Here is a 26,102-nt window from a genome sequence, read left to right on the forward strand (position 1 = left end):
TAGCAAGATAACATTCCTACAACATTCCCTATGGTTCAAAGCCTTAGGTAATCGAGGATTCTAAATAACTACAAACATGAGTCAATGCATATGAGTAATCTTTCCATCAATTTTATAAATACCTTAAAGGCATAATGGTTTTCTCCCTTTTAAAAAAATTTTGACTTGGTAAATTTATCACAAGCAATGGTAAGATAATAGTATGACGGTTTAAATGATTTTTCATAAAGACTGAGTGGACCTAACATGGTTATAGGATTTTCTCAAAAAAAAACTACATTCATAGACTTAGGTTTTTTTTTTCTCAAAACATCAAATTTAATATTAAAATATATGTTTAGTCTTCAAAAATCATTTTACCGTATTTACCTACCAAGTAATGTTTACAGCTACACAAACAAACCATAAAGTCCATATTATAATTTTATCTAAAATAAAGCATGACTAAAGAATTGTTATCAAAATCTTGACAAAAATGTCTTTTTGGCAAATATGAAGATTTTATGAAGAAATCATTATCACATGCAACACATCATATTACTGGACATTATTGGGAAGATGGTCACTAAGACCGAGTTCCATCAGAGCACTCCTTTCGTGCTTACATATTTGAATGAACCATACCCATATCTCGTATCTCATACATAAGACTCAAAGCCCTTGATCAAATCACACCTCCATGTGTATCACTACTTCAAGTAGTTTGTACTCTTAGCACAATGAGTCACCCCAACACATGGTATTCACAAACAGGCTCTTTCAAATTTATTAGCACATATCACTTAATGTCCATATACTCCATACATATTCATAAAACTATTAACCAAAATATAACCAAGGTATATAAAAAGTTACTGAATCTTCTTTCCTTATATGATCTTATAATGTCATGTGGAATAGATTTCATACCTCAAAACCATGTAGCGTGGTACCTGAACTTTCTTGATTCATTGTTTTTATTTGTTTGACAAACGGTTGTGATCTTAGAAGAGCACGCAACTGATGGAGAATATATTGGTCATCGGTTTCACATGTCACGAAGTGTGCATCTCTTCGGCACTTGGATTCTCCCTTTCTCACTCTATGAAGAAAAATCTTCTTCATCCCATCATTTCAAATATCACAAATTCAATTCTTCTTCTAATCTTTTAGCGTTTCTTCGCTACCTCCAAGCATCTCTACGTATCTTTTCATTTTGAAGAAACCAATATGCTTTTATAAGTATTGTGTTTCTTTTTCTTTCTGTTATTTCCTGATCGGACATTCTTCATATAGAGTGTCGTACCTTACCAACTCTATATTACCTCTCTCTGAAATTTTATTATAATAAACCATACGCATGACACATTATAAAACCCATTTTTAATGAGCCCTAAAAAGATCTCCATTATTGGGAATCCAAAGATTTGCCTTGACGTGACACCTCTTTTAATCTAAAGCAGAATAGAACAGAAAAGCATGCCTGTGTGAATCATGGACCCCCCACAGGATGTGGGATCCATTCTCAAAATCCTTTTGAGTATTGAAATAGACTTAAAAATATAAAATAATGCTCAGTCCCATCCATTAGTCACACGATTTACTGAGTCTACTTTTTAGTGACTTTTATGTCACAATACAATTTTCTTAGCAGAAAATCAGGTTGAGCATCTCTCAATAAAAAATTGTTTTCTCTCGAGCCTCAAAGAATTTCTTCCTGAAATCTCTTATATTGAAAGCTAGACTCAAAACCAAGTCATAACTTCATGGTATGAATCCCAAATAATACCTTCCTTCAAAAAAATAAAATAAAGTGACATACACATTACAAAAATAACTCATACTATAGAATTCCAAGATGAACACTGTCTAGTAAAATTGTATTTTCTCTCTACCCTTGTGGCGTTTTACTTTCAAACTAATTTTTCTTTAAATTAGATACATAATAGTAGCACATGCATTTTTACAAGCTTCATATCACTCTAGCCTTGAAAATTATAGTTATTTAAGTCTCAATGAAGAGAACATCATAATTTCAGAAAATTCAAGATGACCTCTTTTTAATCCAAAATTTTTATTTCTTTTTTCAAATAGATATTTCTCTCTCAAATAAATTTTATTATAAACTAGACTCAGAATGGAAGTTAAAAAATTAACGTGAGCAATAAAATATTCTGTTCATAATAAAAATAAAATTATGACTTTCAAGTCATGGAAGTAGTTTTCATTGTAGAAAACAACACTTGCGCACCCTTCAATAAATTGATCATGTCTTTCAAACCATAAAAAATTTCTTAATGAAACTTTTTTTTATTTGAAAATAGACTCAATTTTATGAGTCACAATCTAATTTCAGCTAGAAATAAAATAATATGGTTGATGAGAAAAATCACGGAACTCATTGGACAGTTCCTGGATTTTTCAAGGTCAAAACTGACACCCTTCATTGATGTATCCATAACTTTCAATTCCCTAAGGATCTCCCACTGAATTTTTGTAGGTAGATCCTACTCTTAAAGACACACAAAATCACTGAAGTATGTAATAGAAAAATACTCAATATTGTCTTCATATAACTGCTCCAAAATAGCACAGAATATCCATTCTATAAAATGCATATTTTTGTGTTTTAAATCTTTCAATCATTCTTAACAAGGGTGTATTACTTTGCCACAAAGATTAGTAGCTTTCTTACATCTCGTTCCCAAGTTTGATATTGACTCAATAAAGGGAAAAGATATTTAATGACTTAAAATATCAACCTCGCTTTGATACCAATGAAATGACTTTATGATAAAGCACGGTGTATATATTTTTAAAAAAATTCTAACCCCTACACCGGCAAGATCACTTACATTGTCCAATTATAATCAAAGCACTCTTAAAATAAATAAAATAAAAATAAAATCGATTCTCAAATGCTACTTCTTTAAACATAATTCTTTATTCAAGAAACAAAAGTAGACTTTATTGCTTTATGGGAAGATAAGTAAATATTTAAAAAGGTAAATTGTCAGAGATTACCTCAACCGGGCATAGTACATCCCATGTCGAGTCTCCTCCTTTCGATGGTGCTCGGGATCTATAATCAGTATGTTGATTTACCTATTATGGTAAAAATCCACTCAATTGCTTAATCTTAATCAAGTCTTTTAGTTTGATTTTAGAGCGAAGAGAGATGAATATGAAGAGAAAGAGAGAGATCTACTAACAAGGGGTTCCACCCCTTTACACTCACAAAGAACAGAGGTGGTGTGTACCAACAAAATATGGTACAACTTGGAGAGAGAGATAAAAAATTGGGATGTGCCTCCCCTTTAAAATAGAGCTAAATTTTGGATAGGGAGAGATATAATTGTTAAAAATAGAGAAGAGAATATGTCTCTTATGAGGGAGACCTCATTTTATAGATTTTCTATGGCATAGATTTTGCTTCAATTCGTAAGATCAAATCTCAACCATCAACCTAATTAGACTTGTGAGGTGAGATATTTGAGTTATTCATCTCTTTGATCCACCATCAAGATTCAAAGAGATGAGAGAGAGCATTATCCTCCCTTTCCTAAATCTATTCCCATCAAATAAAGAAATCTTAAATTTTAATAAATCAAATCCTTAATTATGGAATCAAGATTGTCATTAAATAAAAAAAGTTTATATTTTAATAGATTCATTCCTTGATTATTGGATCAATCAATCTTGATTCAAAGATTTAGTAAATATCTCAAATATTCAACATTTATCAGATAAGTTGGCTATACTCAAAAAATAAGCCAACAAGGGATAAAATTCCTCCCAAGAAGAATACCCGAATGGGTAGGCCCTTTGGTCGCCATGTGTGGGCCCCACCTAATTCGCTTGTATTTAAATTTTGAGCCCCATATTTTATGGAGGTCTCATATATTTTTAAAAAATATTTTATTCCATATTTAGAATATTTAAATCGTATATTTTATTTAAAACATTGAAAAAATAATTTATCTTAATTTATAAATCCAAAGACAAAAATAAAATATCATAAGATTCACAAAAATTTAAATAAACATTCTAAAAATCAAATAACATAAAATTAATTAATTTTGATGGGAATCATATCCATTAAATTTAGGAAATTATCAATATGTGGGAGCATTCCACCTTCAACTGCGAATCATGATCCGTCGAGCTTTTTCAAACTGACCAAGCAGTTCCCATGACCCACAGTCCATTGCAGGGGCTCATGATTGGACCACCAAAGTCAGTCAATAGACTAGGGGACACAATCCCAGTTTTGGATTTTAGATTCCCCCTAGAGACAAAAAAATCATGGTCCTCCAGACCATGATGCAACCATGATTATATGGTGCACAGGAGTAATATCTCTCTTATGTACACGCTTCACCCTTATTGGCGAATCTTAAAATGGTTATCTATGTACATGTCGTGCGATGATATGACGATGATGTTTTAGTCATGTCTCTAAAGGCTATTCATCACACGCAAGGGCCACACAGTCCATTGGCTCGCATATGGGCATCCTCCGACCTTATCAAGGGATAACTCACTAAACTCTTCTCGGTAGATCCTTATGCCCAGTTATCTTTGTTTTTCCAAACCTTGGCTGGCCTAGCTTGTCGAGCTTAATCCGAGTATCAACAAATAACATATGCCTAGTATGGTTCACAAAAGGACCACACTCCCATTGAGTTTATGTTCCACTATATAAAATGCTCATACAAGCTCTCATAAGGCCTTTAAAGGCCACATAAACCTAATAAATAAACACATAGAAAATTTGAAAATGAACCCTCCAGATAATGTGTTGCAAGATACACTATGTCACGGACTCCAAATCTTTTTTTCTTTTCATATTCATACATCTCCATGCGAGATGATCAATTAGAGGTTTTTCCAGCATCAAAACCACTTTTTATTATGGATTTTTGAGGTGCACCTTTATTTCTACATTTTAAGGTTTCAACCTTATATAAACTTTTTCCATCCATCAATATCCGAATTCGAATTCAAATTCAAAGTCAAACTTCACCACCAGAAAACTTCGAAAATCATAATATCCAACAATTTGTTCACATTAATTTGGGGCTTATATAAAAGATATCCAGAAAAAAGAAAGTTGCATTAAGAGTCCAATAGAAAATAGCCCAAAGAAAACGCCAAAGAGGGAAATTTCATGAAGAGAATGTTCCTTGAATGGAAAGGAAGCATTGGTGTCAAGCATGGCACCAAAGAGCGAAGTTGGAATTTCTCTCTGTTTAGGTATCTTGATTCTTCAAATGTTCAGAGATAGGGGGAGAGACATAGTATCAATCCTTTGAGAGATTTTTTCAATATAATGGACTTTTGATCCAAAAAAAAGAAGTTTGTCGAGAACAAAGAAAATAGTACCACCAAAAAATGTGCGTTGTTGTCAGCTCGGCAATGGCGTGAAGGATGTAAACTTTTTCTGATGCTATATATTTGGATATTATTACTACTTGATCTTGTCCATCGATAGCCGGATCAAGATAAAGCAACTACAAATCCGACATTAATATAACATGTCTACAATGCCATAGCTAAATACCCGTAACTTTACTCAAATGACAAAAACGAAACGAAATGATTAAGCCCACTTATAACTCCATATACATTAGCCTCGTTTTAGTATGTAGGCCTAGGGGGCAACGGGTCGGGTTGGGTCTAGGTCCTGTCGGACTGAACTTGAATCTGAAAAAATAATATGAGACCTAGACTTGGACCTGGACCTGGATCCGGACTCGGACTCGGACGCAACTAAAAAAATTAAAATATCTATGTATTTGATTATATTAAATATATTTTATATATTAGAACCCAAAAACCATCGTCGGACTTAGACCAGAATAGTCCAAGATTTAAACCCGGACAGGTTTACCCCAACCCTGATCGGGTCTAGGTCCTGGTCCATTGCCACCCCTACCTAAATGGAGGGCCTTCTCACTAAATTTTTATGGCATAACTTTTGCCTTGGGGTATTCTATGATCATCCATACTCCGAAGGCATGACTGCTCTTTCAAAAATTGAAACAAGGATAGTTTACAAGGCAAAAGGAAAAAGTTTATATAGAGAGTCAACCTTATACTGTACACGTAAGGTGCACAAAAAAAAATCTACTACGAACATTTTTTTCTATATTGTAGAACCCTCAAATCGATCATCTTGACCTCAAGATTCATACATATGAAAAACAATACGAGTTTTAGTTTAAAAATTGTTCATAGTTTAATACATTACTTGGACCGTCCATTTTCAAGATTTTCAAGTATATACTTGATCATCGCCATTTTGTAGAACTTTAAATTTCATGATGGAATAGAAATAATTTTTTATATCATCACAAGACTTGCAGGGCCAAAATTGCATTTTCGGTATCGTTTTGAGGTGAACCTTATTTCAATAGTATAAGGTTGACGCCTTATACAAACGTCACCCCTAGGAAAGTTTTGGTAGTCGTCCTCTCTCTCTCATTCAACAGTTACTATTTATCTCCCTAGAGACCACTGAGAAGTCCCTCAACCAAACCTAAACCTCGGGGAGCTGTTTCTCTCTCATCCCATATCTAACTGATCCGCGTAGTCCTCCCAGTCCCAATCAATCCACAGGGCAGGGCAACCATGAACACCGATCTCTCTCTCTCTCTCTCTCTCTCTCAGCATCTTCATTACTCAACACAACAGAAGACCACATCCAACCGCCCAAACCCGTTCTTTCTCACACTTCAATTTCCTTCTCTTTTCTCCTCTTGGGGTGCCCCAGAACCCCATCTTTTCACAACCACCATCTCTTTCTCTCTCTCTTTGGGCACCGTACCCCAGAAACCCCAATCTCTACACCCCAAAACCTCCTATTTTCATCGCAGAAACCAGTTTTTGGCAACCCCAACCAGTCCATGGAATGTCAACATGGTTCAGGCCAAGTTGCAGAAACCAGAGATGACCCAATTAGCAATTCACCCTCTAACGTGGACCCAATAGCCCCACCCAGATTTCCCAGATGGACCAGGCAGGAAATAGTGGTCTTGATAGAAGGGAAGAGAGTGGAAGAGAGCAGAGGCAGGAAATACAGGGTCTTTGATGGTGGTCCTGCAAATACTGAATCGAAATGGTCCTCAATCTCTTCTTACTGCAAGAGACATGGGGTCAACAGGGAACCAGTCCAGTGTAGAAAGAGATGGAGCACTTTATCCAGAGACTATAAGAGGATCAGAGAGTGGGAGAGGTCCAACAAGGACCAGTCCTTTTGGTTGTTGAGGAATGATTTGAGGAGAGAGAGTAAGCTTCCAGGGTTTTTTGACAGGGAATTGTATGATATTATTGAGAGGGCTTTTTCCTGTGGTAGACAGCAGGGTGGTTGTTCTTCTTTTGTGAAGGAAGATGAGACTGACCCAAACGCAGGGAGAGGGACCACCGAGGAGGGTCTTTTTTCGGATGCCGAGCTTTCAGAGGCCCAGGAAGATGTTCCGGAAAGCCCAGGGAAGGAAATTACAGGGAGCCCCTCTGCCACCCCGCCACCAGGTTGGTTGTCATTTCTTACCGAAGTCTCTGATATGGAAATGAGAGAGGGAGTTTGAATTATACATGAATTGCCCGTGTCTCTGATATGGCAATGAGAGAGAGAGTTTGAATTATACAGAATTGCCCGTTGGGTTTTCATTTCTTACCAAAGTCTCTGACATGGCAATGAGAGAGAGAGAGTTTGAATTATACATGAATTGCCCATTGGAACCTCTGACTGGTTATTCGCTGGATGGAATTGGTTTTGGTATGACCAGTATATGCCATCTTAATGTGTGTGTACATGTGTTTGTGTGGGTAAGAGAGAGGGGGAGAGAGAGAGACTGTCTATTTGAACTGTTCATTGAAACATTTGAGATCGCAATCAATTGGTACTGCTTTGGTATGTGATTTGATTAGTTTGAGTAATGAATAATAACCCAATTGCCCATTATGTGTATGTGTGTGTGTGTGAGGAAGCTAGACCATTGTGGTAGTCCTAGTTTTCTGGTTGGTTCTGATGAAATTGGCATGCAAGTATCCAAAGGTGGAACCTCGTGTTGAATATACATTACTTGATTCTTTTCAGTAGGCTTTTGTAGATTGAAGAGCTTACGGACAACATTTTAAAAATCCAATCCACTGCTATTTTCTTCTCCTCATTTTTTATATCATGTTTTCATTTTCTTTCACCATTTTTTAAACAAAATGCCATACAAACGACATTCAAAACTCAGAAGGATTTTGGATGCATGATTTAAATTGTTTCCTCAAAATAGTCTTCATTCTGCTTCATTTCTTGAATCCAAGCGTGTTACATTCATTTTGTGACATCCATCATACTTACGTTAGTGGACCACAAAAGCAGATTTAAGTATTGGGATTGTATACTATGAGACTGTTTATTTTTTGCACGAGGAGGTCACTATGACTTTTAGTCATAGGATGTGAAATCTAATAAATAAAAGTGTGTTACAACATTCGAGAATTTCTGTTTTTGACTTTGTGCCCAAAGAATGACACATTTTCAACCACCTGATTTCTAATCTAACGGTCAATGATGATTGCGACCTTCTTGTATCAAAAGTAAACAGTCTCATTGTATGCATTTCCTTTTAAGTATTTGATTATTTTTCAAAGACTAAAAGAGGAAGAGCTTGATTTTAATGACTTCTGAGTTTCTAAGAAATGGGGACACAGGGGAAAAGAATCTTCTCAAAGACCAAGTTGTGAAACATAACAAGCATATCAAAATGAGCAACACCAAGTGAATTTGTGGAGATATTGCTAGAAATATAATAGAAGGAAAAGTGTGGGGGTGTTTCTTTTTGGTATCCTTGGACAGTTTTGTAAGCTCGTTATACCTTGCTTGCTCATTAATTTTAATCTTGTATGAGTGTTTTTTCTTGTGGTTAATTTGAAACTTGAATTGAATGAGCAAACTACTAGTATTTTCTCAATTGCTGAGCTGACTTTGGATCACCCGATTTAGCTCGGATTGGGAGACAAGTGATTCCAGGCCGGAAAAGCATTCTCTGATTTTTCTTATGATTTTACAATTTCCTATTAGAAATAGTTTGTCAGACTTGGACATGCCCGAGTTGGTCTGCCAGGACACGGGCTCGGACCGCTAGTGAGTTGGAGCTCGAGTCCAATTATTTGAACAATGTTTCAAACAACGAGAGGGGAAATGGAAAAAAAAAATCAAAGAGAAGGGGACAGTGTTAATCACTTTGTCTTAATTTTAATGGCTGTCTTAATTTTTGCAGGCATGTCATCTGAGAAGCCTCTACCTCCTAACAGTGAGAAGGATTCAGCTCCAAAAAGCACCGGGTTGAAAAGAACGCATGCTTCAGACGATGAAGAGAACGGGTTTAAGGTGAGGCGGAGAATACTTTCAATTCTTGAGAGAAATGGGAGGGTTTTGGCTGCTCATATTGAGTCACACAATCTCAACTGTGAGATGGATAGAAATCAGAGAAGTGAACAGGCTCAAAAGCTAGTTGGAGTGTTGGGGAAGCTCGCTGAAGCCCTCAGCAAAATTGCAGATAAACTACCATGATTCATCTCTCTCTCTCTCTCACACACACAAAATACATGTACATAGTAATCTTCTGTAAGAATAGTACATAGAGCCAATTGGAGTGAGGCACTCGTCCTGGCCACACCATATATTTAGCTTGGGTTAGTTTTGAGTTTTATAATGCTTAAGGATAGCTTCAATTAACCACCCTCTCTCTCTCTCTCTCTCTCTCTCTCTCTCTCTCTCTCTCTCTCTCTATATATATATATATATATATATATATATATATATATATATATAGCAATCTTCCACAAGAATACTAGAGAGGACCAATTGGAGTGAGGTACTCCTTTGTACAACACCATATGTTTAGCTTCAGTTAGTTTGAGTTTCATATTGCTTAAAGCTAGCTTCAACCAACTATCCTGATTAATGCGGGAGAGTGCAACCCGCAAAATTGATTATTTTATTTGTATAGAGAGCAAGCAAAACGGTGACCGTAGGCTTCAGTTAGTTTGAGTTTCATATTGCTTGAGGCTAGCTTCAACCAACTATCCTGATTAATGCGGTAGAGTGCAACCCACAAAATTTATTATTTTATTTGTATAGAGAGCAAGCAAAACGGTGACCGTGGGCTTCAGTTAGTTTGAGTTTCATATTGCTTAAGGCTAGCTTCAACCAACTATCCTGATTAATGCGGGAGAGTGCCACCCACAAAACTGATTATTTTATTTGTATAGAGAGCAAGCAAAACGGTGACCGTGGGCACTTTATTGTTCTTCTAATACTCTTTAAATACTTTTCTTATAACCATAGTTACTTACCAAAGCTGGACGATACCAGCTTAGCCCAGTCGTGCAGCCCGCCAGCTTAGTCTAGTCGTACAACCCACTAACTATTACTTTGGCTGGTCTGATTCAAAACAAAAATTGAATACGGTTATATCCATTAAACAATGTTAGAAAATTTAAACTGTTATTTATATTTTTTTCTTTTATTTTTAAACTGGTTCAATTATCTATTGTACCAGTCTAATTTGGTTCATTGGCCGATCCAATTTTGATAGCATTGCATAAGTCTCTTTATATATATTCTAATTTCTCTTTTCTTTTTTTTCTTTTTCTGGTTTGAGCTTTAACAAATAATACATTTGGATCATTATTACTATTTCTCCTTCACTTTCTTTTGTACGTGAATTGGGATAAGCTGCATGAGTTTAAAGCAGGTTTGGATATATGGCTAACAAGCCTAGTCCAAGTACAAAACAAGGTACACATGCCAACATCTACCATCCATGTTTACAAATACACAACAGGTTACACATACGTAACATCCACCGTCCATGCATATCTATACAAGGTGGGTAATAAATTGTTCAATTTTATTGCAACTCAATTTTTTTTTTGGCTGCTCAATTTTGTTTGGTGGTGCGTGCTCATACACAATACTCATCATCATATTTATAAAGATCAATGAGTTGTTACCCACTTTTACAGCTGCTCGAAATTTTGTTTTGGACCACACTCATTTTTGGTTGAAAATAGGACCAATTAGAGCCAAATATGATTAGAGATCAGGTATAAATTTCACATACAGAAATGCAAACAACAGATTTCAAATTAGGAAGACCGTCATGATTGAATTTGACATCTTCATGGGTTCCTAAATTGCTTTCGGCTATGAAGATCTCTGAAAATCTTAAGTCTCTCTCAGACCATGCAGTTTTGAATTTCCTAGTTACCAATAAATCAAAACGAAGAAAAACATAGAAAAATGATGCAGAATCAAAAAGGTATGTGTGTGTGTATTAAGTATACAACAAGTATTCAAACAAATTTGTACGCGTACTGAGAAGCACATGTTAAGAATTTTACACCCTACCAAATGTTAGAACCTAGCACCATTTGAATACATCGACAAGCACATGTGGAGAGAGAGAAAGCATCTTCCAAGGAAAGGCAAATCAGCTATATCAAATCCTCGAAATACGATTTTACAATGTCTCATATTCAATAGCTCACAAGTACATTAATACATTAATTCAAATTTGCTGCGTGCATGTACACCTCCTGAAATTACGAGTGTTTCAAGCTCTCCAAAAGTACACAGCCTATAATATCAGTATAGTAAGGATATTCAGATAATTAAAAGCCAAATGTCTTGTCAATCCACAAAATCAGTTGCCTCTCCTCCACAAGAACTTCTTTTCATGCGTGATCGATTATCTGACGATAGAAAAGCCTCAGTGAATCTTCCCAGAAACAAAAAGGAAACTCACCATACCTTGTATGATGTGATTTCTTGCCTGAAGCAGTAGTTCGTTTATCTTCCTCTTAAATGAGCTGAAACTGGGGCTGAGTCAATTCTGAAGCATTATACTCTAATATTACAAGATACACAATAATGACCAGGCAGTTCAGAAACATAGCTTAAGAATTAGCAGGAAATAAAAAGTTTCAACAGGGATTTGAAAGTTTCCGCACGATAGATAAATTATCCAAATAGAACCTTATCAGGAAAATATTAAAGATGAAACATAAAAACATGGGGAAAGTTTCCATATGAATGAGTAGCCCGCCGAAAAAAATCAGTATGCCTGCAAAAAACAGTCCCAGTGCTAGAGGTATACCTTATGGTATACAAATTTCAGAAGAAATGCAAAGCTTTCCATCTGCTCCCCCACTAATTACACTGTCACCATTCCACCAATCTGCACATAGTACCTGAAATTTACAAAATGGTTATGTAAGAGCTTGACTCAATAACATGTCCTCAAAAATGTTATGGGAAGAAGGGAAAGCAGCTACCTTGTCCTTGTGTGAATCTATTACGGCCAAAGGAAACTGCAACAAACACATTCATTAGAAAATGGCCATGTCATTTACCTACGCAGTCGAACCATTGCTTGAGTATCAGAGATGGCAAGAATAAGAGACATACCTGTGCTCTCAAATCCCATAACATCACCTTCCCATCATGTGATGATGATACCAGATGAAACCATGACCTAGGATGCCACTTGCAAGCTGTAATCCATGACCTGTGGGATGCAAAGTTGTAGACAGGATCCAATTTTCCTGTTAAAACCAGAAGACATGCATGAGAGAGAGACAGAGAGAGAGGAGAGGTGGCAGCCCATAGCTTCCAGTTTTTGACTTTTCTGTTTGTAGTTTCATTCAGATCATAAACAATGACAGAACAAATAACATGCTCACTGCCATCCACAAAAGAAAGAGGTCTCAGGTATTTCTAATAGGTAAAGAGCAGTTTCATCATCTCAAATTGAATTTTGAGATGGTTCCCGGTAAGCATTGTTTTTCCACAAAAAAAATTATGTCTTCTCTTTATGGGTGGTTAAAGCAGGATTCCAATGAACGGTCACAATCTAGCAACCCTTCAAGCATAACCACCAAATAAACAGGATGAATCCCCTAGGGTGCGGTTTGTATAGAGCCTAGGCTCTAAACAATCAAATTAGAGCCTACCTTCAAATAGTGTCAAGAAATGTGGTTTCAATACCAGAAATCTTTGTGATAGTCTTAAAATATATTTTTATCTTTATTTATAAAGTTTAAAGCTTAAAAAATAGTGTCGATCAATATCTATGAAAACTTGAAAATCTTGAAAATTGACGGTCAAAAAATGCATTACAAAATACACTATTTCCAAAACTTGAAATCCATTTTTTTTTCATGTCCATGTATCTTGACATCGAGATGATCAACTTGAGTATATTTGGGTATCAAAACAACCTTTTCTAGAGAAGTTTTTGAGGTAGGCTCAAATTTGATTGTTTAGAGCCTCAGCTCTATATAAACTTTTCCCATCCCCAAATAGGTAGTAGCATTCCAGAGTAAAGGTTTTTGAAACATAGGCAAGTGTCAGTTTCTTATTAAAAAAATTTGCATTTTGAGGTTTTGTTATTAATCACCTGGTCTCCGTGGATCCCAAATCCTCAAAACAGGGTCAGAACCACCAGCAGCAATAAGGGCTGAGCTTTCACCACCAACATCAAGGCAATTCCAAGCCTTCCCTCCAACCTATTGAAAGATAAAACAGATCAATATGCAAAATGAACGCAAAAGCACAAGAGTGAGGAAAAAGTTCAAGAGGCTTGCTGGTAGCAAGTAGCAACCCCGTAATATAAGCACATCACATGTAGCGCCCAACACAAGGTGTTTTGGTGAATATAGCTGAACTTAGTGATTATCAGAATAATACTTTTACAAGATGAAAAAGCATGGCTAAAGAAGTAAATAGTATTAATAAACGACGAAGACATCAAAACCATGCATGAACTATTGAGTAAAAAATAAAAACACGAAAAAAGGTAAAAAAGGAAAAGACCACATGAAGAAAACAGAAGACCAGAATGGTTGCAAAGGGAACCATAACGACCAAGAAAGAGAAAATACTCTTCAACACCTGAATGGAAAACGCTACGATCAAATCTTAGAAGACAATTTTTATAAAAGAGAAAAAAAAAAAAACATTTGGTGTAAAACTAAACACTGACATTAGTCAAATAAAGAAATGTTAGGGAAAGAGGGACAAAAGATGGAAAGTGGGCATCAAAATAGAAAATAGAATAAGTATTAACAAACAGAAAAGCACTCCCATAACTCAAAACAAGTAGCTCAGCTCACTAGGCATGCAACATGACCATCCAACATTATAACAAATAGAAACCAAACAACCTGGCCATCTCTCTCTTTAGTTGCAATTTAGACCAAGTAGTATAACTCTCAGCAGATTCGCAAATCCAACTATCCCAGGCATTAATAAAGGAAAGTGTGAGAATAGTGTGCAGTGCTCAATGAATTAAGACAAATAGACATACTATTTTTGTTTAAGAGACTAAGTAACAATTTGAGTGAGTAAATCTAAATTGTAGAAAGTTCCTCCGAACTAGGGTTTTAAAATTTGGTAATCCAGATTGGGAGTCACCAATCTAGATCGGGTTCGGTGGGTGGGGGATCTGGGTCCCCACCCCTGAACCCCACAAAGTCTGTTCTTTATTGTTTTGTTAACATATTTTTCACCCATCCAGCTGATCCATATAGATACAATGAGTGGGCAATCCGAAACACGATTCCGAGTTTTAAAAAATGCTTCGAACCTCTTCGAATAAAGGCATTTAAAAAATAATAATAATAATAAAGTAGAGAGCATTATGGAATTAGATAATTCTGGAATTATTCCATCACAAAATGGAAGGAGAAAGATGAGTTGTGGAATTTCAAATAAATTATGGAACTATTTAATTCTCTCAAAACCCATTGACTTTCAGCTCATTTATGAACTTATATGTTAAAGAGAACATCTAGAGCTCCAGAATTTGATTAAAAGTTCAGAAGATGTTGTCGGTGAGGATCAAAATGACATTTCCAGCATTCCAGAAAGCCTGGCCTAACAACCCTTTTCTTCAAGCACATTGTACAGTTCCAAGCCAAGAATTTTTTTCTGAAACCCGTTAGAGACCCACATGTGTGATGCATGCTTACCAAAATTCAATCTTGTAACATATCAAAAATATGTGTGCGTGTCCTATGCCCAAAATGTGGAGAGAGATGAACTGCAGAATTTCAAACGAATTGTCGAATTCCTTACTTTTTGTCACAACCCATTACAACTTTCAGATGACATCTTACCAAAATTCGATCTTGTAACATATCAAAAATATATGTGCATGTGTCCTACACCCAAAATGTGGAGAGAGATGAACTGCAGAATTTTAAACAAATTGTGGAATTCCTTTCTATCACAACCTATTACAACTTTAGATGACATATGAACTAATGTTGAAGAGCCATCAAACGTGCATTTCTTTACAAAAAAATCTAGAACTCCAGGAATTTAATTAGAGTTTAGGATTTTTACAGCGATGACCAAAAGTTATTTCCATCATTCCAGAGTGCTATAAAATCCAAAGTGCCCAGTTCTCAGATAATGAGTACTAACCTTAAATGTTGTTTAAATAGGTAGGATAATGCTCTAATCTTAGTGATCCTTTTTGCCAACCCACAGTTCGAGGCTGAGAATTTTTCTTCAAGCCCCTTGGAAAAGTACTTGCCTATATGTGATGCATACTTACAAAGTTCAAACTCATAACATATCAAAAAGATATATGTTTTTGTGTGTATATACTATGAATATATAGATCTATATGTGTGTAAGAATGGTCTAGGCATACCATATTCACAGTGTCTTTGCCAATTTCCACATCCCACATACGAATAGAATGATCCCAAGAGGCAGAATAGATGGTTTCCTGCTCCGGCCAGACAATACAGGATACACATTGTGTATGCCCCAGAAATGTAGATATAGCACCCTCCTGAAAGAAAAGTAAAGGACATTTGTAAATAAAATTATCTGGCCAGAATTAGCCTTTCCAGTCTGGGAAGGTAATATCATCACATAAAAAACATCAACAGATGCAGGCAATAGTAACTCAGTAATTCAGTAAACAAATTAAACGGAAAATGACATTGCACATCATTAGGAAGTCTTCTCATTTCTCCTTTTCTTGCTCGGAAAAATAGAGACAACAGAACAATATCGTATATCGATCCCAAAATTTCCTTAAAACATATATTTCTCCAAAATACATCGTTTTAAAATAATTTTAATATGCCATCACAAGTATATTGATATAGTGAAATCAGAAAAATCATAAAACAAATCAGGAAGTCTCATTTGTAGAAATCAAAGTAGCCTTCACCAATAAAAAAAAGCAACCTTCAATTTATAACTGATGAGTCAAAAGAGGAACATCCTCTGTTAAGCTTCAAGCTCAACATTTCAAACTCAATCGCCAATATTTTTTCTCAGTTTATAACTGGCATTTCAGTGAATATTAGAGATTTCTCGGTCGCCATAATTAATTACAAGAAAATGGTAGTAATAAGTTCACAAGTTTTAGAAAACACCAGTAAGACAGATACAATCACCAAAAGACCAGTGATTGATCATATGCTTGCCTTCTTCTATCAAGGGAAGTAACAATTTTAATTGAAAAAATGGCATCACACAACAGCAGCATTACAAGATCATGATGACTGGTAACAGTAACACAATGGTGCCGATACCTCTGAAAGAGCCTCTTCACGTGCAGCCGCATTGTTGTCCATCTTTCTCTTTTTTATCAACACTGAATCACCTTCCATATTGGGATAGTCCGATTGCCACAACTTAATTGAACAGTCCCATGAACCTGAGCACACCTGGAGTAACGCAATAGAAGTGCCAGATCATGGTAAAATCCTCAACAAACGACAATTCAACCAAAAAAAAAGAACGGAAGAGATACGATCAGGGATGGTATATTCCACTAGGTTAGTGAAAACTGACCATATTTCCAAAAGGCCCTGCTGAGACACTTTGAACGGCTGATGTATGCTCTCTCAGAACTTTAACTGCTCTAATCCTTCTAGGATATGGGCCATCAGTTGCATCACACTAAATACATAAAAGAGATGTTAAAATTGCAGCCAGATAACCAATAAAATAAAGAATAGACTTTATTTTGTACACCTTCCACAGTCTCAGAGTCCGATCCTTTGAAGCAGTAGTGACATGGAAGCTGTCATTACTCTCATCAGCTACACAACACAGCACTTCAATTAATGAAAAGTTATGCAAGAAGACCCCAATATCAGTTATATAACTAAGGAATATAATTTAATACCTAGCATCTGCAATGGACTAACTAGCAAAATCAATTTGTAGATACTTTTCATGTTTTTTTCAAAGTTGATTTTTGCGATAGCATATAGGGATTCATGATGCCATAACCATGGAAATTTGAAAAGCAAATGGCCATACAAAACCAAATAGTTATTAAATTCATATCCAAGATGGATGTGGTGTTGGTAGCCACATGGAAGACCATTCAACTCCATGCGCCATTCTTTCCTTTTGCAACAAACCATGTAGAAGCCTCCACGGTTTGGCAATGTGAGCCATTATTTGGTGTCCCAGATCATAGGCAGTAGCATCCCATTTCAGTGGGAATGTATGGATGTATCGATTTACTGAGGTTCCCTATCTTCATTCAGTAACTAATACTCACAAGGGAATAACTTGTACAAGCCATTTAAGCCAACAGCTTATAGCTACATTATAATCCAAGGTCCAAAACACACACACACACACACACATATATATATTGAGATTCTTTAATGCCCAGATCCATCATCCACCAAAGCAATGACCTACATTCACATAAACGGGCGGACTAATTTCTCCCCTCTTTTTGTGCAAATTAAATTCCTTGATGTAAATGTGTGCAAAATTTGAGGTCCAACATATCCTACTTCTCAAAGTAGCTAATGCCACCCATTGGCCGATTACTCTCTGTGTGTGTGTGTGTGCGTGTGTGTGGCAAGAGAGAGAGAGTGTGTGCACTTCAAATCAAACTTGAAAAATAAGCTTGCATAAGTTAATTTAACTAAACAAAGTATGGAAATATTTATGCAGCCACCAAAGAACAAATGACTTAGGACTATTCTAAGAAATTCCCAAGTCCTTACTAAAAGAATAGATTTCCTGCTGCAAAAAGAATATCTCCATCATTATATCATGTTTGTGAATGCATTGCACAATCAACAAAAGGATCATTGAGACATTTCCACATAGAAAGTCCTCAAACAAATCACAAAATTCTAATGTTTCTCAGGCATGTAACTAATTACCTAATGAGAAAAACATGCAGAAAAGAAATACAAATAACTCTGGATTTAATTTGTTTCTTGTAATATATAGATCTTTATATTGCACAGATATGGATATTTTCTTGCTCGAGAGAACCTTTAGAATTGATGATACAGACAGAAGTTATTGCATCAGTATGCCCCTCTAGTATATGTGTGCATAATCGACTGGAATTCCATAATCTGTCCAAAAAATAACAGAACTGAGACATTAAGAGGTTGAAAGTTGTATATAGCAATCAGGCAAAGAAAAACTACAAAAAACAATTAAAAAATCACACATATAAAGCCCTTGAAGTTCTTCAGTTAAACAATTGGAATATTTGAAATTACTTTTACCTTCCAAAACTGTCATAGCATCCAGTCAATATGACACTGCAGTAAAAACATTAATGTCAGTGTTGCAATTGAACAGAAGAAAACGAGAAACTTAAGTCCCAGGAACTAGCATGAATTGTGGTGTATATTACTAATGGCCCATTTGGATCCTAGGATCTGCATATCCAGGTTACAAGGGAGAGAAACACGTTTGGCTTGATTTTCGACACCCTTGTCCTGGATATGCATCCCAAAATGTCTCATATCCTGGATATGCCAATAAAAAAAAACCAAAAAAAAAAAAGGAATCAGCAGATCAATGATAAGTCATTCCAAAGGAAATGAAATTATAAAAATATATGCTGAGGTACCATTACCGCTTCTCTCTCCTCCTTTATTACCAAGAGAGTGGAGTTGGACAGAGAAGGTGATATGGCATGATGGGGGGAGAGAAAGAGAGGAGTTAGAGAGATAGTGGTTAGATAGAAAGAAGTTAGAGAGAAAAGCTACAATTGTAGAGAGGAAGTAGAGAGATAAAGGGCATGATTAGAGGAACGATGTAGAAAGTGAAAAAGGTTAGAGAGACAATGGTTAGAGATTGAAAGAAATTAGGGAGAGAAAAGACACAGTTAAAGAGAGAAATAATAGAGAGAGGGCATCATTAAAGAGACAAAAGAATTAAGAGAGAGAGAGGGCATGATTGGATAAAGGAGTTACAGAAACATAAGGATTAGAGAGAGAAATGGCACTGTTAAAGAGAGAGAAGTTAGGGAGAGAAACAGCAGAGTTTGAAAGAGAGGAGTTCAGAGAGAAAGTTAGAGAGAAGTTACAAAGAGAAAGGGCAAGAAGGGAAAGGGTATCTATTTATTTTAAGGCAAAATACAGCATGTAACCCATCACCACCATCTAACTTTGTCAGATGATGGATTCCCTAGGGAATGTAGCTACAACAGCATGCTCTTTAAAAGACATAGCATACAGTCCCTATTGCATGGTAATGCTGAATAATATCAACAAATTGCCCTAGAAAGCTAATAAATGGTTTGTATGATTTGACTAAGGTCTTATTTAGGGTGAGGCCTCGGCCATCTAAGCAGTCCGAAAACAGACAGGGCAGAAACTGAAAAATTGTCGAGAAGTCCACAAAATAATTTTTCTTTTTGAGCTTCTGCCAATGCATCAAATTCATCCCCTGCCTTCCATAATAAATGTATGGTGCCGATAGCCTCATGGCCCCATCCTCAACACTGAGGGAAAGGCCAGGCATCACAAAAACACTTCCCGTTGGTTAATTCTTTATCCACATGTGTCCCAATAATTTTGGGCTTTAAAAGTAGTCGCAGTTATCTTTTTCTTCACAATTTACTTGCATGCAGCAGCAATTATGTGTGTATCTAGTATCTACATATATGTGGATGTGTGTATGCATGCATGATGGTCAGAGAATGGCAAAATCACAATAACCAGAAAGCACTCTACTGTAAACTAGGTAACGCAAGTGAGGTGACAGCTATAGTTCTTATTAGTTTTTTTTTTTTTTATGTTGTTAACTGTTCTACAGTTGTTATTAGTTAAGCAAGTCAATATCTTGTTTCATTATTGCAATTAGGATGTTCACCTTGGATTGGAACCATCAACAGCACTGACCCAGTCTTCATGTAATTCAGGTTCTTGTTGCCTCCGGGGGGCCACAGCCCGGAAGTATTCTATATCAAGCACCTTCTCCTGTAATATACAGCAAACCAAATTTAAGGATCTAAAGCAACAATGTAAAAGGTACAATAATATAGAAGTCTATAGTACAAAATGATATCCAAACAAAAGAACAGAAGTTAGTTAATATAATATGTGTGAGTAACCTAGGCATGAAAACAATATGGTTGGTCAACGTTTTCCTTTTTGATAATTATAAACTGCATCAAATTAAAGAAACAAAAGAGAAACTTTCTTTTAGCTTCAGAATCTGAAAGCTTAAATCCACTAACTTTATCTAAAGCTTCAGCCACAAATAAATCCAAGAGAATAAAATGTCTATTGACCCAAATGGTGCAACTACCTTTCTCCACACAAAATAGAAATAATATGGCAAACATAACATTAGATAATTTAAAACTCACAATCACTATTAAGCATACTTCCGAAATGGAGAAGATCCTTCCACAAGAAATGAACCTCTCCAACACTACCATTTGCTAGAACACCCGAAAATGATTCATATCCCAATTCCTGTTGACAATATAAGTGATACAACACTTGAAGAAAATGTCCAAGGCATTAGAAACAATACCCAGCATACGTGCAATCATCCTCGAACTCTGAAGTCCCAAAGGAAGTGGTGCATCTATAAACACAAACCCAGGCAAATGATTTTTCCTTTGTGTGGGCAAAGCCCAACAAAGTTGGTGGGACAACATAACGTTATAGGACCCCGAGGCCCCCATTCTAGAACACTCTGCCTCATCCAGCCAACTCCTAGATCCATTACAACCATCTACAAGTAGCGCTTCACACTAGAACATGAATTTAATTATGGGCTTGGGTTTTCATAGCACAACGTCTCAAGTTCCATTCCTACGTAACCTTGTCAAAAAAAATTATGGCCTTTTGGCTCATTCTTATAGGGGACAACATTTCCACTTTTTCCAGCAAGATGATGATATATATGCAACTTTGATCTGTGTTTACATGATCCCGCATACTTTCTTGTATGTGAATGTGATTTCAAAATATTTCAATTTCATCTCATTAAATCTTATGCAGTTTTTCCAGAGGAAAAGTGTAAATAAATAAAAAAATCCCCTGAGCTGTAAGCTCCCATACAGTGAGATAATAGTAATGTAATAAATTGCAATTTAATAACTATAAAATAATGATGATTAAGCAATAAGCGATAATAGGACCATTGAAAGGGAAGGTTAAGTACCGCAGAAATGCCCTTGGCAATGAGAATCTTTTCAAGTGGCACGCGAACCAATTCGCCATCAACAATAAAATCAAAAACTTCGTGCTCACCTGAAATTGTTAAAGAGCCAAAATAAAAACATTTAAAATTTATGAGACTTAATTAATTAAATGAGAAAAATAATGCACACTCAAGCCCAAGCCCAATCTCAAAAACTTTCAGGGACGAAAATAATTCAAGCATGCCAGAAATAGGTTAAACAACTGATAATGCAATAACAACCTTCAGTTAGCAACAATGTTACCATACAATTACAATGACTGCGACCCTCAAATATACAATAAAATAAACAAATAATAAAATGATAATTCAAATTTCACATAGAATTAAGCAAAATAGCATATACATATAACATTTACACTCTCCACGTATTACTCAGTTCAACAAACAATTGTGTAACAAAAAATAAGACCATGTCTCCATCAACACAAACAAAATTGCAGGTAATGGAAACACATTTCATACTTCTAGTTCTACCCTAAATCATCGACATCCAGTGAGTGTCCGTTGTTTTTTTCGCTTTAACTGATACAATTAATGGGCCATTAATGTCTCTGCAATGGACAGAGAAGAGAATCGATTCATTGATTATATCTTGCATTTTTGCGATAGCTATAGAGCAAAGGCAACAAAGACACCATGCGTCGCAATGGAGGCGAGCCATATGACAAAATCCAGAACACATGCTATGGCAATATAAATGCAAAAAATATAAAATATATCACCCAAAAAACTAAATGGGACTGAACTTTTTAACTTGGGGGCAACATATTCAAACACGAGTTTGAAGCTCCACGTCGTTTCAGTAGAAATCTACAGTGAGATAGACGAAGAGATGGGTAGCGAGAGAAAGTAATTTATTGTAAGAGAGAGAGAGAAGGGTTACCAGTGTTAAGCAGGGTATTGACGACGTTAGAGAGCTGGGCTCGAGTGACATCGGACGGAAGGGTTATTGAAGCGGATGGGACTCGGAGAGTATGGGGGAGCTTCGTGATGAAACGGACTCGGACCTGCCGAGCCGCTTCTCCTCCATCAATCTCCATCACTTTCTCTCTCTCTCTCTCTCGGTCTGCAAAACCCTAGCGAAACCCAAGCGCGCTTACTGGGAGGAGTTTCATTTTAGCAGAAAGCTAGTTTTAAGATACTGTACTATGCTCCCGCGTGAGCATGGTGAATATCAACATCTCCTTTGAAAGACTTTTATTTTTCAATCTAAAAATTTGAGGATCATTTAAGAATTTGTAGATGGTCATTTCCAAAATAAAAAACTTAAAAAACCTGATTAAATAAAATTAAGGATATTTTGGTTATTTTTTATTGATTTTTTTTTTTTTTTTTAGAAAAATAAACCAATACCCTAAGAATTAAATAAATATTTCATTTAAATATAAAATAAAAAATATTAAATCAATTTTTGGTCATTAGGTATGACCTTGTAAAATCTCGACATGGACAAGATACATATTCATTCTACATTCAGTCTCACCCAAGGGAGTAAATGGAGGTTCAGCATCAATATAAAATCTTTTGCCATATAAATACCTAGGCGGCCTGTGAAATCAAGGACTCCAAGCCCTTGAGGATTATATCTACAGGGTTATGTGTTATTAAACCTACCTAATTGTGTGCATGTAACCTATACTCTTTTTTTAAAGAACATTTCATATAAACTCAAACATATGACTTTGAATTGTGTAATTGAATGACTAAAACATTTTTCATGCAATCGTTGTATAGTAATATAATGCAATAATCCTAAAAAACCATTTTATGGCCATTTGTTTGATCCAATTTTTGAAATATACAATCTTTTCATTCTAATGAACAATCACAAAAAAAATAAAAAATTGAAAACACAACTTAGAAAGTATTTTTTTAGCCCAATTAACATAGGCCGTTCATTTTGGTGAGATGCTTAGATCTAGGCCTTAGAAGAATTTTTTCATTTTTAATTTTTTTGGATGGCTTTATTATCATTAGATGAGCAATGTTAAAACATAAAAAAATGATTTTTAGTTTATAAAGGCTAAGATCTTGAAATTCACAAAATGAATGGTCTAGATTCATTTTTGGAGAGGACTCATTTTGATCATATCTAGGGTTCAAAGATAACTTTTTTTCTTGGGGGAGGATTGATTATTGAGATGAAGAGTGTATGTACAAAATTTAGGGTCATACAAATTCCACAAACATAGTTTTCTGTAAGTGTCGTTGCATTATATTATGATACAATAATTGCATTAGATCAATTGATCAACATTAAATGATTACAAATTACCTAAGATACATCCATTATGTAATAAGCCAACAATAGAAATTGTCATTAGCTAACACGTGTTAATTTTCCATTACAAAACACAACTCGTAAGAAGTAGATAAGAAATGTGATGAACTTAAATATGAAGTAGACTTTCACTAACAACATGTCCATGTTTACGACTAGTATCGAGTTGTACCTGAATCTCATCGTTATCAAAGTCATCATCTTCCTCATCGTATTTATCATCTTTTCCTAGACTCCTCTGAGTTTGTCTCCTCCGCCTTCCTTTCTCTTACTCACATTGGCCACTTCACCTTCGCCTTTTCTTTCCCCTTCCCCTTCCCCTTTGAGTTTGAGACCTAGTGGCTTGCATAGGGGCTCAATGCCATACAAAACCGCCTCGTGAATGTTCCATATCAAGCTCTCTCCTATGAATACCAGTTTTTTCAAAGCATATTTTCTCCCACCAACCACTAGCTCAATTCATCCATATCTTTCACAAGGATGGGTCTATTCCATTCCGCTCTAAATAATGCTCCTTCACTTTCTGATTAATGACGTTTAGTCCGTCGTGCTCCAGCTTATTTATCTACTCATTAACTTATATATATATAGGTTTATATAAGGTTGCAACCTTATAATATAGAGTTATGGATGCATCCGTATGCCAACTATACCCATACATCATAATGCATGACTACAATATTAGATGATTCTTATTACTTTAGTAAGTACAATATTAATTAGGCTTGTAAGAGATGATGACAACTGGTAAATTTACTAATCTCAAATGTGTTGAAGTTGCGTTAACATCCATGCCATGTACAAGTCAAATTCAAAATCCGTTGATCATCATTTGTTAGTGATTGATGCTTTATGGTTAACCATCCATAAAACTACAATACATTGAAAATAAAAAGGATATATATATATATATATATTCATGCAACGGTTGTATAACAATTTTTGAAAACCATGTTAGGGGTATTTGTTTGATCCAAAATTTAAAATATACACTCTTTTCATTCTAATGAACAATAACAAAAATGAAAATTTTGAAAACACAACATAGGAAGTATTGTTTTAGCCCAATTAACACAATTCGTCTATTTTGATAAGATGTTTAGATCTAGGACTTAGAAATATTGTTAATTTTCCAATTTTTTTATATGACTTTATTATCATTAGATGGACAATGTTAAAAAATAAAAAAATGATTTTGAGTTTGTAAAGGCTAAGATCTTAAAATTCACCAAATGAATGATCTAGATACGTTGTTGGTGGGGATACATTTTGACCATATCTATGATTCAAATTATTATTTTTTTATTGAATATTGATTATTGACATGAAAATAATGTGTGTGCAAAATTTTGGGTCTTATAAATATCACAAACATGGTTTTCTAGAAGTGTGGTTGCATTATACTATGATGCAATCGTTACATTAGATCACTATTCTATATATATAGGTGAAATGAACAATGATTTCGCATGTGCTCATCACCGTCCAAAGTTCATCGCACGGTCACAATTGTCTGGTAGTATTTCAATTTTTATTTTTATTTTTACAAATCATAATGATTTAAAATTTGGAGGGTATGTTCATCAAAAATAGAAAAATCTAATAAAAATATAAAAATAATAATGTGTAAAATATAAATTGACCAAAATACCTTTAAAATCCTTTTGGATGTATTTTAGTCAATTTATGTTTTACAAAATATTTTTTTCATATTTTTATTAGGTGTGCCTCATTAAGATGTACATACGCTCCAAATTTCAAATCATTTTCGATTTATAGAAAACCAATGAAAATTGAAATACTACCATCAATCGTGACCGTACGATAAACTTTTGACGGTGATGAGCATAGGCAAAAATCACTATTCATTTTCGCATATAGGCATTGAGAAGATTTTTCATATATATATATATATATATATATATATATATATCGAGAGAGAGAGAGAGAGAGAGTGTGTGTGTGTGCTTTATATAGAGCCTTGGCTCTAAACAATCAAGTTAGAGCTTACATCAAATATTTCACTATAAGAGGTTGTTTTAATGTTAAAATATCCTCAAATTGATCATCTCGACATCAAGATTCATGAACTTGAGAAAAAAAATTGATTTCAAGTTTTGAAAATAATGCATATTGTAATACATTTTTTTACCGTCAATTTATAAGTTATTAAAGTTTTCATATATCTGCTTGATTTAGACTAGTTTTAAAGCTTTAAAAATTATAATTAAAAATGAAAATATATTTTAAGGTTAGTCAAATATTTCTAATATTAAAACCACATTTCTCGACACTATTTGAAGGTGGGCT

At 35.1% G+C, this 26,102-nt stretch overlaps 2 protein-coding genes across 11 annotated transcripts; one reads left to right on the forward strand and one right to left on the reverse strand.

Annotated features, from left to right (window-relative positions):
- Positions 1-6,713: 6,713 nt before the first annotated feature.
- Positions 6,714-9,718, forward strand: LOC18440553 (trihelix transcription factor ASR3). Its single transcript, XM_006850692.4, has 2 exons — positions 6,714-7,512; positions 9,261-9,718. The coding sequence occupies exons 1-2, from the start codon at positions 6,888-6,890 to the stop codon at positions 9,551-9,553; spliced, it is 918 nt and encodes a 305-aa protein (XP_006850755.1). The 5' UTR covers positions 6,714-6,887; the 3' UTR covers positions 9,554-9,718.
- Positions 9,719-11,460: 1,742 nt separating this feature from the next.
- Positions 11,461-22,594, reverse strand: LOC18440552 (Transducin/WD40 repeat-like superfamily protein). Of its 10 annotated transcripts, none has more exons than XR_002282042.2 (15): positions 22,395-22,594; positions 21,470-21,558; positions 20,165-20,271; positions 18,568-18,603; positions 18,326-18,411; positions 17,051-17,118; positions 16,868-16,975; positions 16,606-16,740; positions 15,708-15,851; positions 13,446-13,554; positions 12,455-12,591; positions 12,322-12,357; positions 12,144-12,237; positions 11,820-11,868; positions 11,461-11,739 (listed from the first exon to the last, which is right to left on the reverse strand). XR_002282042.2 is itself a non-coding variant. In XM_020671303.2 (15 exons), the coding sequence occupies exons 1-13, from the start codon at positions 22,549-22,551 to the stop codon at positions 12,145-12,147; spliced, it is 1,305 nt and encodes a 434-aa protein (XP_020526962.2). In that variant the 5' UTR covers positions 22,552-22,594; the 3' UTR covers positions 11,461-11,739; positions 11,820-11,856; position 12,144. The 10 variants fall into 10 exon arrangements, 7 of the variants coding, with proteins under 7 accessions (XP_020526962.2, XP_088706916.1, XP_011625686.2 ...); XR_966886.3 differs by having other exon boundaries at positions 11,820-11,879; XR_966887.3 differs by having other exon boundaries at positions 11,820-11,894.
- Positions 22,595-26,102: the final 3,508 nt, after the last annotated feature.

Source organism: Amborella trichopoda, chromosome 1 (assembly GCF_054954075.1).
Source record: "Amborella trichopoda isolate Santa Cruz 75 chromosome 1, AtrichopodaSantaCruz75HAP2 v2.0, whole genome shotgun sequence".
NCBI classification, from domain to species: domain Eukaryota; kingdom Viridiplantae; phylum Streptophyta; class Magnoliopsida; order Amborellales; family Amborellaceae; genus Amborella; species Amborella trichopoda.